The sequence below is a fragment of the Monodon monoceros genome, unplaced genomic scaffold, assembly GCF_005190385.1.
Source record: "Monodon monoceros isolate NGI ecotype Baffin Bay Population unplaced genomic scaffold, NGI_Narwhal_1 Super_Scaffold_5, whole genome shotgun sequence".
In the NCBI taxonomy this organism is placed as follows: domain Eukaryota; kingdom Metazoa; phylum Chordata; class Mammalia; order Artiodactyla; family Monodontidae; genus Monodon; species Monodon monoceros.
Genome location: NW_021703782.1, coordinates 12162801 through 12179098, shown reverse-complemented (window position 1 = coordinate 12179098; position 16298 = coordinate 12162801). Strand labels below are relative to the sequence as shown.

Here is a 16298-nt window from a genome sequence, read left to right as displayed (position 1 = left end):
CTTGCCAAGGAGTTGTCCAGAGTACTGAAATTATCTTGGCAATGCCTTCTGCAAAATTTTACTCTAATAAAGATGAATTCTTTCAGTAATATTTCCCCCTGTTCACTTTAACCAGAGAGAATTAGTAATCAGTAATCCCTTTCCTCTCATTTTGTCTTTTCCACCTTCTGTTTTTAACAGCCTTTTAAATTGCTATTAACCTACTTTCTAGATATCATCTAATTTAATGGTGGGGCTGGGGACTTTTCCAAGAGGAAAACAAAGGTGCTATGCAGAAGCAACTGCGGTACTTGAATTTCACTCACACTACAGAAAAGAGAACATGGCATTTTATAATGTATGTGCTTAAAATGTAAATAAAAATGTTAAAATTTTGTAATTTCTAATTAATTAATACCTAATAAATTGACTTTTTTTTTTTTTTGCAGTACGCGGGCCTCTCACTGTTGTGGCCTCTCCCGTTGCGGAGCACACGCTCCGGACACGCAGGCTCAGCGGCCATGGCTCACGGGCCCAGCCGCTCCGTGGCATGTGGGATCTTCCCAGACCGGGGCATGAACCCGTGTCCCCTGCATTGGCAGGCGGACTCTCAACCACTGCGCCACCAGGGAAGCCCTGACGTATTTTTAAATAAAGAAAGCTAAAATAATGGGCCAGATTCACTATATAATTTTTGTGAGCAAGTTCATTTGAAACAGATACATTTCATAGAAATTATATATGGATGTGTTTTTCACTTCCTTAAATATCTGTGTATGTACTAGGCCTTCCGTGAATACTTGATTGTGGATTACTATGTCCCTGTAATTACGGGTAAACAAAATTATGTTTAAATACAAAGGAATGGGAACTTATACTTTTAAGCAATTATATAATTATTTATTTTCATAAAGTTGGCAATGTTTTATAAGCTGAATAATTGTAGTGTGTTGGTTTCATAGGCCCAACTTTTCAGATTTCATATTTCCTCAGAGATTGACCATAACATATTTCACAGTTAGTAGATATTTTATGCGCATCTTGTATCTCCAGCTTAGCCAAATTTCAATGCCTAATTTAATTTTAAAGAGACTTAAGTCGCTAGATTTATCTAAGTTTGCTGAAATTCTCCAAGAAGGTTTTCACGTGTCATTTTCCAAAGCATTTTACCTTAGCTAATCTCTCAGGATCTCCAGGATGCCTTGGGATGACTTTCTGCAGTCTCTGAAAGCCATAGTCTATGGTGGGTTCATTTAATGCTGAAAAACAAAAGTCTTCTTTTTGAGTATATAAACTGGCCATAAAGCAAAGCTTGTAATTAAGTCTGCCATGGGTAATAGAAAGGTCTCCAAATTTCAGGATTATTATAATTATTTTATCATTTCTGCCGTAAGTACACATACTTATCGTTCTCTGCTCACTCACAAATAATCAGAAACATTACACAATCAACCATATCCCATCCCAGTTTCTTAGGAAGATGACAAAGTACCTTTACATGCTTTTCCCTGCTTCCCTCTTTGCCTCCTTCCCCAGTATACCTTCATCATCTAGTAATTCTTCTCCTAAACATCACTTTTTCTTAATCATGCTCTTAAATATTTACGTTCATACATATATAAACCTTCTGTGAGTTTATTCTCATAAAACCCTCTTCTTAATGCATAATAGACTTTCAGAATTTTCAATTATGTTTTGTTATACATTCACTTCATGTCAGGCTTCACCAGATACTGCCAAGTTCCATAGGAGCAGAATTCACACTTATTCTGTTTTGCCACTGTGTTCTCATTGTTGGAGACAGAGCCTGGCACATAATAGGCACTTCGTGTCAGCAATTGTAAAATGAATGAGTGAGGGAATGAATGAATGAAGGACCTATTTTGGCATTTCTACTGTGCTAAAGAGTTTTGGGGGTTGATTCCTTTATCCTTTGTCCTTCTTTCCTCTCCCCCTTTACTTTTTAAAATTTTGTTGCTTATATTTTATGGTTTTAAAATTAATACACGATCAAAGTAAAGAAAAAAGATATAAAGGGTAAAATAGTAATCACCTGCACTCCCATTAGGCAGCAGTAAACACAGGAGGGTGTATTTCCTTTTTAATCTTACTTTTTTTTTTTTCGGTACGCGGGCCTCTCACTGTCGTGGCCTCTCCCGTTGCGGAGCACAGGCTCCGGACGCGCAGGCTCAGCGGCCATGGCTCACGGGCCCAGCCGCTCCGCGGCATGTGGGATCTTCCCGGACCGGGGCACGAACCTGTGTCCCCTGCATCAGCAGGCGGACTCTCAACCACTGCGCCACCAGGGAAGCCCAATCTTACTTTTTGCATATATGTTTTATAAATATTTGTTTCTTTTATTTGAACTCTCAAAGCAACACCTTTTATTTAAAGAAATTATTAAAATTTTTAAATATAGAAGCAAAAATAAAATCATCCATAATCTCACCATTTTAGAGATGATCTGGGTTGACATTTTTGCTTATATCCTCCAAGATTTAAACACACACACATACTTAAAATTATTCAGAGCATACTATTCACACCATTCCATAACCTACTTTTTATCCATTTAAAAATATATCAAAATTTCCCCCAGGTTATTAAATATTCTTTTATAACATTATTTTAAATTCCTGCATATTTTTCTATGACATGGTCTATAATTTATTTAAATGGCTTCCTAATGTTTGGCATTTAACGTGGTCCTAATTTCTCACTATTATAAAAATCAGAGCAAAAATTATCCTTTGTGCATAACTTTAATTCTTTCAATTGGAAAATTCTAAGAATTAGAATTACCAGAGAAAAAATTATGAGTTATATTTAAGGCCTTTCACACATACTGTCAAACCACTCCTCAGAAGAACATATAAATTTATACTCCCTCCAGCAAGGCATGTGGTCATTTTAACTTACATTTCTTTATTCATCAGTGAGGCTGACGTTTTTTTCTTATACTTGCTGATCATTTTAATTTTTTCTTTTATGAACTGCTTATAATACTTTCTGCACTCTTTTCTATTGAGAATTAGGCCTTTTTTTTTTTTTACTTGTAAAAACACTTTACATATTAATACTTTTAACACTCTGTCACCATGTTACAACATTATGTCCAAATCTGTCCTTAGGTATTACAGGTAGAAAGACCATCCCAACTCCAAGATCTGGCAAGTACACATTCACACATTCACACATTCACACACACACACACACACACACACACACACACGGGGTGGGGGGGTGTTGCTTATACATACATATACGAATTCTTTAGGTCCACCAGTAAAATGTGTACTGTTCATCGTGCAGGTAATAAGATTTTTGGTTTTCATTTTTTGCTATGTATTTCACTTTTTGTTGATTTTATTGTGAATATGATTACTCCCTCATCATATTTTCTAAGAGTTTTACTAGCACCTAGAAACACTTTGGTTGTTATGTGTCTGCACAGGCAGTGTGTGTGAGGAGAGTGTGTGGTGGTATGTACTATAGTCATTAAGAGAATCAGCTTTAGAGTCAAGTAGATCTTGGGTTTAAATTCCAGCTCCGCCATTAACTTCTGTGAACTTCTGTTTAAAAGCCATCTCATGGGTTTGCTGTCAAAATTAAACGAAACAATGTGTAGCATGCCCCCAGCACAGTTCTTTGCAGGTAAAAGATCTTAACCAATAGTAATTGTCTCTTATTTTGTAACCAAACCCTTGACAGATGTACTTATTTTTTCTGTTCATTCTTAGGTTTGTACATTCAGAGCATCTATATGTGATAATCATTTTGTCTCCTTTTGATAAGTATATTAATTCTGTTTAGTTCTCTGAATCCCATTCTTGTATTGGCTAAAACTTCCCAAAAAGTGTCTGAAAAGAGGATGACTTTTTTTCCTTTAAAGTGGGAATGACACTAACACTTCAGCACCAAATGTGATGTTGGCTATTTGAGATAGATATTAGTTATCATGTTTTTGTTGTTGTTGTTTTTTGCGGTACGCGGGGCTCTCACTGTTGTGGCCTCTCCCGTTGCGGAGCACAGGTTCTGGACGCTCAGGCTTAGCGGCCACGGCTCACGGGCCCAGCCGCTCCGCGGCATGTGGGATCTTCCCGGACTGGGGCACGAACCCGTGTCCCCTGCATTGGCAGGCAGACTCTCAACCACTGTGCCACCAGGGAAGCCCTAGTTATCATGTTTTGATAAGGGCTTTTATCAGGACTTCTTAGAATTTTAGGAAATTACAGTCATATGAATTTTCTCCCTGGACCAATTTAAATTGTATTTTAGAGTAGATTTCTCAATATTTCACAATTAATCCTTGACTCATGGATGTGGTATATAATTTGCTTAGTATACTTCTGAATACAATTTGTTACTGTTTTCTTATGATTGCTGGTGGGAGGATGAAATCAATTACATTACTGAGAATATTGCCTGGCACATTTTAAGCCCTCAACATGCGTCTGTTACTATTATTGTTGCCGGGGATTTGTGTGCCCATGTTAGCAACTGGGACAGTGTGCACGGTGTTGTTGGCTTCTGAAATTTTATTTTATACCAGCTTTGAAAAAATAAATTGAGAAGCTTTCTATATTTTATCCTATGCACTATAAAACTTATATTGCATGGATATTATCTCTTGACTCAAAGTTTGAAAGAACCCCTGTGAAACTGCTCTTGTCAAAGTCACCAATAACATCTTAGCCAAACCAAGAGGAAATTTTCCATTCTTATCTTAAACTCAAGTTAGCATTTGACACTGGAAAAACTCTCCTGCTGGAAATACTTCAACTCATTGGCTTTCTTTTTTTTTTTTTGCGGTACGCGGGCCTCTCACTGTTGTGGCCTCTCCCGTTGCGGAGCACAGGCTCCGGATGCGCAGGTTCAGCGGCCATGGCTCACGGGCCCAGCCGCTCCGTGGCATGTGGGATCTTCCCGGACCGGGACACGAACCCGTGTCCCCTGCATCGGCAGGCGGACTCCCAACCACTGCGCCACCAGGGAAGCCCTCACTGGTTTTCCTGAATGCACACTGCCCTGTTTCACCCCTGCTGCTCCACTTAGGCAATCGCAACCTACTTTGAGGACTGCTCAGCTTCCTCTGTCCGTCTGATGCTTCTTGTTGCCAAGGCAGTCTTCTGCTTGCCTATACATTCTTCCTCAGCAACCTCATTAGTGCCCCCAGGATTCCCATGTCAGGCCACATGCTATGACAAATCTTTACTTCCAGTTCAGATAGCTTGCCCAAGATTCAGCCTTATTTATCCAAGTATTGGCTGGAAATGTCCACCTGGATGACCCATAGATTCCTCCCATTCAAGATACCCCAACTACTACCCCAGTAGTATTCATGCTACTCACCCTGAATAGCCATAAGCCATCAAGAAATCATGCATTTCATTAATATTTTAAATGTTTTAGCATAGAATCTAATAGAATATTTGTTTAAAATTTCTACTCTTCTATTTATCACTCTCCACACAGTCCCTCACCCCGCACCAACTTTGTTACAACATTCTGAATAGTCCTGTTTCTAATTTTGTCTTCCTTTAGTTCCAAAGAGAATATCCTAAAATTTCTAGGTGATTGAGTATTAAACTCTTAATTATTTATTCTAATTAATTGCACTGGATTCAAAAAGGTGGCCGGCAGAATATCTGCCTTTTGAAATTTATTCAGTTTTTTATGAATTCATATTAGTCTTGTCTGTGTTCCACGGGAAATGCTTTCGATGTATTATTTAATGTATCTTTTTGATCATATTATTTAACATCTTTTATACATAATTGCTACTATAAATTTATCCTTCTGCATGTTCCTTGTATGTCTAATAGGTTTTTAATGTATATGTTTTTCTCTAGTGATTAGGAAGATGCACATCCTATTTTGATTTAAAATAGTCCCTCTGGCTTTCTATAAAAGTATTTTATTTTTCCTAATTGTTTGAGTCTATGGAGCCCCTCCACATATAAAAAAAACTGTTGCTTACCCTTAATCTCCCCACCTCATTCTCTGTACTTCTACATTTTTGTTGATGGTTCATCCTCTTCAGCTAATATTCCTATTATTAGATTTTCTATGATCTGTCCCTTTAAGACATTAACTTTCATGTTTATGTTAAGCTTTGTCATCATATTAACAATAATTCAGATACTATATGTTTAATCGCTTTTTCTTCTGACCAGTGGTCCTGTGGTACCATAACTTTTCCTTTCTTGCATTCCTCACTGATCAGTTCTCCAGCAGTCAGCTTACCTCAGTAGGAATAAGAACTGAATTCTGTCGGGGCCCTTGAAATAAGAGAATGTCTTTCTGTTTTCCTCACATATTAATGACAACTTCTCTGGACATGGAATTGTTGAGTGTACTCTTTCCATTCAAGATCTAGTTTCTGCTGTGTCGCTTGTTCTCACTGGGGGAGGGATCTGGGAGGTTTTGTCAGGGTTTCCCCCATTATTTCCTGGCCCAGCTCTTCTTTTCCCACGAGTGGAATGTCACACATCCTCCAACACAACCCCATCTGCACACATCAGCACAATGGCACAAAGTTTCTGGCATATCGATGAGACCAGCCTAGCTTCACGCACGAATACCAGATTTCCCTTATTTTTATGTTTTCTTGAAAATATTCTCCAATATATCCTGGGGATGGGGGCCGATTAAACACTTGTACTCAGATTACCATCTTACCCAGAAACACATGTAAGAATAGCTGTGTGTATAATTGGAATCATTCCGTAAACTGTTTTTTTTTTTCTCCACTTAGCACTATAATGTCAGCAATTTCTGAAGACTTTTTCTTTAATAGTAGGATTTTTAGTGACTATAATACTCAATAATGAAAATTGTTACGATCTCTGTTAGAATGAAGGTTTTACTATGTTACAGGCATTATGCTAACACCTTTTACATATATTAGCTCATTCAATCCTCATTACAACCCTAAGACATGGATTTTATCCCCATTTTAAATGCACCTCCAGGCAGTAAAGGTGGGATCTGTACCCTGGATTCTATAATTTCAAGGCCTGTGCTCTTCACCTTTTCTGCTGTAGAGATGTCATTCCAAGTCCCCACTAGATATGCCAGCAGCCCCCGGGCCAAAGGCTACCCCTCTGTCCTTCGCTACTGGACTGGAGTTGGCCAAGGGCAGAGTGTTGAAAGTGGCCATGCTACCCTCTGCTTCCACTCACCTACTCCCTGCACCCCCTTCCACCCCTCCCCAGGCTCCCTCTGCAGCTTCTAGCAAAGGACAGATCAGAGAGTGCAGCCCTGCCCAGAACACTGAGGGTGAGAGAAGCCCCATTTGGTATCAATCAGCAAACACAAACAGCGTCCCAGCGCTGCGGGGTGAGCAGACTTAGTGAAAAAATGGTCTAAATCAATCATAGCCTCGTCTTTTCTCAAATATGCACCATTTCATTACCTAAGATGCTGATTTTCTTACATGGAGAAAACGGAAATTTTGTTTTTTGTTTTTTTTGTTTTTTTTTTTTTTTGCGGTACGCGGGCCTCTCACTGTTGTGGCCTCTCCCGTTGCGGAGCACAGGCTCCGGACGCGCAGGCTCAGCGGCCATGGCTCACGGGCCCAGCCGCTCCGCGGCATGTGGGATCTTCCCGGACCAGGGCACGAACCCGTGTCCCCTGCATCGGCAGGCGGACTCTCAGCCACTGCGCCACCAGGGAAGCCCAGAAAATGGAAATTTTAAATATGGGTATACTCACACTGTGCTGAGCAAAAAGTACGGGAATATCCCATAAGGCAGAGAATCTAGCCACCCTCCCCAAGGTCCCCGCTGTCTCCATGACTGTCCTTGGCCCTTCTCTTCCATCTGCATGGGTAACAGGTTCTCGCTCCCTCTCACTAGAGCTCTAGCGGTCCACCCTTAGCCGCCACTAACCTCCTTATTCCTGGGTCCTTACTGCTGCTCACAAAGGAATCTGCTAAAGCTGGGCTCTAATCGGCACACATAAGGCTTTCTCTCTCATAGACTTTATCACACAGTGGTACCCACCGTTGTCCCTGTTAGATGAAAACCCCCAGGACACAAGGGTGATGTCTGGTTCATCTTGTCTTCCCTCCCCTCCTCGCTCCCCACCTAAGTCAGAAATAGCAGACTCTCCTGACCACACTGGGTTAGCAATTCACGTTTTAAACTGAATAAGCAAAACAGACATACTCATCTATTTCTCATGTTGAGTGTTTTCTGGAGGCTCCTGCCAAACTTCACAGGCATAAACTGTGGATGGGTTCTGTGTGTATCCAAGATGAGAAAGACAGTGACACACACACCGTCATGTATATCTATATGGACAGGGAATAATCACACGGATGTGCCTGTGCGCGCGCGCACACACACACACACACACACACCATGCCACTTAAGTGCCATTGTGAAGTAAAAATCATGAAGTCCAAACCATTTACTCAACACCAAACTGTAAGAGGAAAAATCAGTCAGTCCCTCAAGGGTTCAGCCTTCAAAACATCAGGATTGCATTGGACAACTTTTACTCTGGTTCCAAACTCACGTCGCATCAGGCCAGTTGTTCGGCCTCACCTTGAGTCCCAACTTGCCCCCTTCCCTCTCCCTGGGTGTTCTCTGACTTTTCAGGCCTGGTGTAAGCCAAGTAAACCTCAATTAGCTAATGAGGTGCCCGAGACCAGCACCAAGGCTATCTCTAAGGGCCAACCAGATCATGAGCGGCCATCATCAGTGTGAATTTACAGCCTCTGCTACCACATGGAGTGTGGGGATGGCGTGAAGTCCTGCCAACCCCTTGGCTGATGGGGACATAGAGAAATGCTGGCAAGGCAAAAACACAGTAAATTAAAAATATGCTTCAATGTATAGGCTCTATTTATCTATGTCTTTCTTTAGTAACATACCATGAAGGTAAAAGGTCATATCCCCACTGAAATATAATTTATATTTACCTTTTATTAAATAATTATGGCATGGCATGAAGTTAAATATTACAGAAGCTAATCAAGGGGGAATTCAATAGAGAAAACTCAGACATGAGAATTTCGCCTTTGCTATACATAGAATGTCTTAATCCTCCACTGGGAGTCATTCGGGTTTGCTTAAGGAGTTTAATAATACACATTTCAACTGCCACAGAATCTAAATCCCCTTTGGATCAGCCTTGGAAAAACTTTCATCAATACCTTGAGATTTCATAATATTTCTCCTGAGAGCTTGGATCTCACGTGTCATTTCTTATTTTGATTGCAGGGATAATATATGAGGTTACTTACGTATCTCGGACCCAACGACTAGATATAAACTATAAGCAATGTGTGAAGGGTTCCTTTTATAAGTAAGTAGTATTTAAAAATATCTACTGGGAGCACTCATTTAAAAAAAAACTGGCTGTTGCTCAGTATTAATTTTCCCAAAGCATTGGTGAGATGGATAAATTCTACATGATTGTTTTTCCTTAAGAGGAGTCACAGAGAGAATATAATGCTTACCCCAGCTTATGCCTCTACTTCTGTTTCCCAGAAATAGAGGGAACACTGGCTAACATGGAAAGGGGACTCTTGGTTAGAGTTCTGGTCAACCCTCAACAAAGACAGTGTTGACTTTGTAGGTAGGTGGTCATTTCTGCCATTGACCAACAGAAGTACTTATCGCAAAGGTGGCAATATCAAGGGCCGATTGAGTTCCTTTGCAGAAATTTGAGAGGAGACCAAGAAGATGATGGGGTGAGGGAGATCTGAGTGTTCTGTCAGGCTGCCACTCTGGGATGTTGGCCTGGGTTGCAGCTTTCCTCACTAGTAAGTCTTCAGTTGGAGCATAGGACACTGCAGAGTCTATGGATGGCCATCAAGAGGCCGACAAAAGTCTAGAAGTCCGAGCCTAGTTGTGTGTCTGCAGCTGTGTGCATTTATCTGCAGCAAAGGATCTTCACTTCTATCACAGAGACCACGGGCCACTAAGGGGTTCAGGCCACAGAACTAGAGGATCTCTCCAGTCCTAACTCTAAATTCCAACCTTCTCCAAGAATAAAGAAAGCAATGGAAAAAGAATCCTGCTCAAGAAAACTAAAATCTATGTAACGCAACTGCCAGATCAAAAGATGGACTTTGATGTGCAGGCTGAGGAGAAAACATGCATGAGGAACACCTCTCTGTACAGCTCTGGTCAAAGACAGTTACTCTCTATTGACAGGACAGGAAGGAGTAAAACAGCCTTGTTTGCCTGGGGAGGAATCTGCATGCACACAGACTAGCTCCTGCCCTCATGCCACCTTTAGGATGTCTCCATTCTGCTCCTCCCTCAGTGTCTATGACTTCAAAGTGCTTTGATCTTAACGTATTGATTCCTGTGAGGTCTGCCTTCTTTGTGCTATGATTTTCGTTCCTCTCTTTCTCTCCCAATCCTTCCAATTTTCTCATCTATTCATCTACCTTCTGCCATACTCCTCAGGTGTCCAAGATTCAAGGCTATGTTCCATTGGCATTATAATGCTCCCAAGTTAAATAGTTTCATAGCATTTGATGGTGTGGTGGAGATAAAGCTGGCCTTTTCCTGGGATGCCTTAATTCCTAACCCTGACCAATCATACCACCTTCACGGGCAGGTGGACTTTGGTTTATGTCTGCAAAAACAAAAGGTTGGGCTAAATGGCCTCTAAGACCCCCTGTAAGGTCTTGCATTATATGATTCTAAGACTATTACTTAATTGGTGCAGTGAAATTCTTCCTTGAGAAGTGGAGATGGGTGGAGTTGAGGCCATGGGCTGTTGGATTAAGTTGTCTTTAACCTTTGCTACACTGAAATCTCTCCCTACATCCATTTGTTTCAATGTAGCAAAGGTTCAGTGTCACCAATGTAAAAAAAAAAAAAAGAACAAAGATAATATAGGAACACGTTATTAAGAGGTGGTACCTGCCTTTGTGGATACAGGAATGAGAACACAAGGTGAGAAATAGCAGTGCACAAGAGAAAGATTAGACGGAAGCCTTTGATATTTAATTTTAAATGAAATATTAATTTAATATTTAATTACGCTTTGGTTTCAAGAAAAACTGCAGCAGCAAGACAGATTGTTTGAAGAAGGGAGTAATATACATGGTTAAGGAGACAACTGTAAAAATTAAAAATAAATTTCAAGGGTAAATCTAAATGCCACCACGGAGCAGTTATGAATATGCTCTGCTCTCTGTAATGTGTATTTAGAATATTATAGCTGAGACTACCAGGCCATTAAGAGGCTGTGATGTCTCGAGTGAAACAACAGCCCCCTATTCTGAGGTCTCCAACGGAGACATCATTCCTCAGACTCAGCCGAATGATGGATCTGAATTTTACAGGCAGTGGGAGTTTTAACTTCAGTAAAGCTACAGGCTACCAGGAGGGCTCTTCATGCAACCTGTTTCTAGTGCAAACCAGGAACAACTGGTACTTGGGCCCCTTTATGATATCCGAATTGGGTATTTTTAACTAAAAATCAGATTCATTTCTTAAATGAGATTTTTTTTCAGGATAATGCTATAAGAAAAAAAAAGAAGAAATGTGAAGTGGGTGAGCTATTAACAGTTGTCATCCAGCGTGCACACCTGTGCAGTGTGGCTCAGTGGAAGCAGGACCCCACGCCCCGTGCCCAGCCTCGGGGAGGAAGCTGTGCAGGGTATGATGTGGGCGGCAGGGCTGTGGAAACATCTAGGCCTCCCATTTCTCCTCCCAACTGCTGCCTGGTTTGGGCCATTTTCTTGTTGATTAATGCTTTCGCCCAAATAATGAACAGGGAAATCAAATGCATTTGTTTGTGCTAAAGGACTTGAGGACACGGGGAGGGGGAAGGGGAAGCTGGGACGAAGTGAGAGAGTGGCATGTGCATATATACACTACCAAATGTAAAATAGATAGCTGGTGGGAAGCAGCCGCATAGCACAGGGAGATCAGCTCGGTGCTTTGTGACCACCTAGAGGGGTGGGATAGGGAGGGTGGGAGGGAGACACAAGAGGGAGGGGATACTGGGATATATGTATACATATAGCTGATTCACTTTGTTATACAGCAGAAACTAACACACCGTTGTAAAGCAATTATACTCCAATATAAAGATGTTAAAAAAAAAAAAGTAAAACATAAGAATTGTTCTGGGAAGGAGTTGACGTGGATCCTTTGGCTTCTACTTGTTTCTCCATAGCCAGGGTGTTTTGTCAGCTTCTAAGTTCAGTGCACACCTTGGGAAGCAGCTCCTGAGCCTGCACCTGGGCCAGCTGGGCCCTGTCGGCCTCTCCTTTGAAAACCTGTTTCCCCTGCAACCCACTTGCAAACAGCACCCATGCTCTCGGGCTGCCTTGGCCTTCTCTATCACCTAAAAACCCTGATTTCTAATCTCGACCCAGATATGAAAGGCATGATATGGTGGGTCTTTCAAGAAGAAGCCACCTTTTACAGAAGAGAAGGCATGCAAAAAAAAGTCCGTCCTTGATCAAACAGCAGTGAGGAAGGAAGCTACCAAGAGTTCATCCCAGGAGCTCTGTATCCCACAGCCAAACACTTGGAACAGTAAATTTTGCTCATGTCTGTATATTCCTATACAAAATACATTTGCATGTCTACGTAATTTCATCCTCCCAGTAAGACAGGTATCTTCCTGTGCTTTAGGTTAGAAAACTAAGGTGAAGAATAGTTAGGTGATTTGCTGGCAAGTTCAGACTCAAATTCAGGCCTCTAAACTCTGTGTCCCTGACTTCCATTCCAATGCTAAGTTGTCTCAAGTTTAATAACCAAGTGGAGTTCATACTTTTTTGGCCTTCTGCAATTTCAGTTATTCATGAAGAGGATAATTTCTATGACTTCTAGGGAATTCAAAGCGCTTCATGGGCTCTAAGCCTACATATCACGCTGAAATAGAAATATCCATTTAGCAATCTGGAACACCAGGGCACGGGTAAGGCATCCTCTGAGCCCCCTCCATGCTCACTGGCCAGGCCTGTCTCCCGTGCACTTCCTCAGAGTAACAGCCAGAGAGCCAAGGCCACTGGCATTTGCCAAGTAAAACTCCGGATGAAGCCAAATGATGGCCTTAGCGTAATTTCTTCGAAGAAGCTATACACTCTTGGTAAGTAGCACAGTTCAGTGGTTAAGAGCACAACTTTGGGATAAGACTGCTATGTTTGGACCTAGCTTGGTGACCTTAGGCAGCAGGATTCTCATCTATAAAACTGAGATACGAATGGAACCGTTAACGTGGGAAAAGGTGGTGATTATATGAGCTCAACAGACAGAGCCTGGCCCTACGTGCTCAATAGATGACAGACGTGATCACTGAAATATTAGCATCATTTTTTTTTCTTATAAGTTCTGTCCGAACTTAACCAGCAATCAAAGGTGAAACCCAGACTCTGCAAAAGGTCATAGGAAGATACTGAAAAGCTGTGCACATCTACCCCCATACCCTCAGTGACCTGCCATTCCACTCATGCATCATGATTTTTCACTGGTTTCTGTGGATGGTACAGATTTTACAATTGTAGACGGTGGAAATTCTACCCCCAAATGCCTTGTTCCAGACTTTCTCTCCCTGCATCCTCAAGACAGACAAGAAGTACACTGAACAACCAGTAACCATGGTCCCATTGGGTGCCCCTACCAGGATTGTATTTCTGCACTGCCAGTTTTTTGTAGAAAAGTCTGCAAGGGGTGTAGGGGATCTCTTCCCCACTAAGCCTCGGCTGGTACCATCTCTAGGTCTCAGACCAGACAGAGGAAATGGGACCTTTCCTGATGAGCTAGGTTCTGGTGTGGATCTCTTGACTCTGCAGCAGCAGGCCGCACTTTAGCAAATCGTGGTCGGAGGAAAATAGACCTGCAAAGTCACATGTGTGAAGAAGACGTGTTGCTTTTCAGAGCCCTGGTGTTGTTTATGCTGTACTTGGCAGCAACAACTGTGGGAAGGCGATTACTGCATTTTGTCTAATTATACCAGGTAAGTTCCATCTAACGGGCTTGGGTTTATTGTGGTGGTGCATCCTTGGATACAGGAACCATCAACAGTTGGACCATGAACCATAAGATGTGTGTGATGGGGTGGCGGCTGAGGGAGGGGAGGTTTTCTGGAGGCTGCCTTCCTACCTCCTGCTTTTTGAGTCTCTTCCTAGAAGATTCCACCTAAGAGTAAATACTATGGTGTCTGTGGTGTAATGACTCAGTCTCAAAAGAACTGCCCCATGTTGTCGAATACTTTACAAGCCAGGAAGTCACTGCAGCAGCCTGATGAGCAGGACTCAGGTTTCCCAAACTCATTTCTTTGTTTAAAACACAGATTCTCAGACCCTCCCAGAAGAGTACAATTCGATATGTCTGGAGCGGGGCCCAGCATGATTCTTATCCTCAGCCAAATTCGGGAAACATCTATGGGTCATAGTATAATTAGCACCAGAGCTTTACATATGAAGAAAATGAGGCTCAGAGAGGTTAGGTGACTTGACAAAAGGACAAACAAGACATGGATAACACAGCCCACATCCAAAAGCAGGTCTTGTGACTGAGTCCGCTGCCCCTCCTCTTAGATTCCATCCCATCCCGGAATCTCACTCCGTCCCCGCTAAAACCCTCTAGGTTCAGGGTTTCCCTTTCCTCTGGAATCAATGTGATATTTTCCACCTCACCACGGAGCTGAGTGATGTGTCTCAGCCTTCAGTGGCCTCTGAAGCATCTTCCTGTAGTAGCACCGGTTGGGACTGGAGGAGTTGATTCCCAAGGGGCTCACAACGTGTGGCTCTGAGGCCAGGCTGGCTGGAACGCCTCGCAGGGAGAAGGCCACCAAGATCCTGCAGGCTCCCTGGAGGAGGCCCCAGCCCCATCTTCAGTCACCAGGGGAAGCCACTGCCTTTCTAGCTGTTGGTCTAAGATTCCCAATGGGTTGTAAATTAGCTTTACATGTTAGTAGCTGCTAGCTGAGTGGACCAGAAAAGAGACCACCCATCCATTTCCTGTGGTGTCTGGTCCCCTCTTTGGATAACACCAGCTGCTTGTCTCCACCAACCCGAGTTGCATTTGGCCCAGGAACCTCAAAGCGGAAGTGTTCAGGGAGAGTGACCAGGCTCATGAGCCACCCTGGACCGTGTTTGTATTTCTGTTTTCTTCTCTGACTGCGAAAGCGTATACTCCTGCATCCCTACTCTTCTCACCCCTAACTGCCTCCCAAGGTCCTTCCTTCTCAAAGGCGAGAAGGATGAAGTTTCACTGCTTCATCTGGAAATACTTTCTTTGTACCTAAAGAATCAAGATTGCCGATGTGTGCTGTTTCAGTATTTAAACGTGTGATGCTAATTTCTTATATATTTTCTTCATTTAATTTTTAGTTTAAAATTACTTCATTTTGTTAGAAAATAATAAATGTAAGTAAAGAAAATGAAAAAAATTAAATAATATCAACGTCCAAAAGCCACCATTGTTAACACCTTGGTATGCAGGCTTTCATACCTTGGGTTTTTTAATGCAACTACTCTTTTTCATATATCTATATATCTATATATAATTGGACCATACTGTACATACAGTTTTTAAGCTTTTTAAAAAAAAATCACCAACATATTTCATGTAATTAAATGTCCATCCACAGCATTACTTTTAATATCTAAAATGTGTTTCAGTGTAAGGGTGTTTTGTTATTTATTTAATGAGTTCCCTAATGGACACTAAGAATGCTTTTAATTTTTCACGATTATAAACAGTGCTCCAATAAACAACCTTCAGGCAAACTCAATTACTTCCCAAGTATACATTCCTAAAAGTAGAATTGTTGGGTTAAAGGGTACATACACTTTTTTAAGGCTAGTAGCATTAGGGTACTCTCCTGGAGCCATCTACCTTCCTGTAGTTGCCTTAATTTGCTTTTATTTGATTATTAATGTGGTTGGGATTTTTTAAAACATGTTTATTGCTTGATTATATTCCTTCCTGAATTAACTCCTGATGTTCCTCGCTAGCTTTTTTTTTTTTTTTTTTTTTTTTTTGCGGTACGCGCGCCTCTCACTGTTGTGGCCTCTCCCGTTGCGGAGCACAGGCTCCAGACACGCAGGCTCAGCGGCCATGGCTCACGGGCCCAGCCGCTCCGCGGCATGTGGGATCTTCCCGGACCGGGGCACGAACCCGTGTCCCCTGCATCGGCAGGCGGACTCTCAACCACTGCGCCACCAGGGAAGCCCCCTTGCTAGCTTTTTAAAATTAATCTTTATTGGCGTATAGTTGCTTCACAACGTTGTGTTAGTTTCTGCTGTACAGCAAAGTGAATCAGCTATACGTATACATGTATCCCCTCTTTTTTGGATTCCCTTCCCATTTAGGTCACCACAGAGCACT

The 16298-nt window shown here is 41.9% G+C and overlaps 1 protein-coding gene across 5 annotated transcripts in view; it reads right to left on the bottom strand.

Moving 5' to 3' along the window:
• The window catches only part of EBF2 (EBF transcription factor 2), a 192104-nt gene that overhangs the window by 17402 nt on the left and 158404 nt on the right, over window positions 1-16298 (bottom strand). For all 5 annotated transcript variants that reach the window (XM_029203855.1, XM_029203858.1, XM_029203856.1 and 2 more), the window contains one exon: window positions 1150-1238. In XM_029203855.1, the coding sequence (XP_029059688.1) occupies window positions 1150-1238 (89 nt within the window). The remainder of the gene's footprint in view (window positions 1-1149; window positions 1239-16298) is intronic.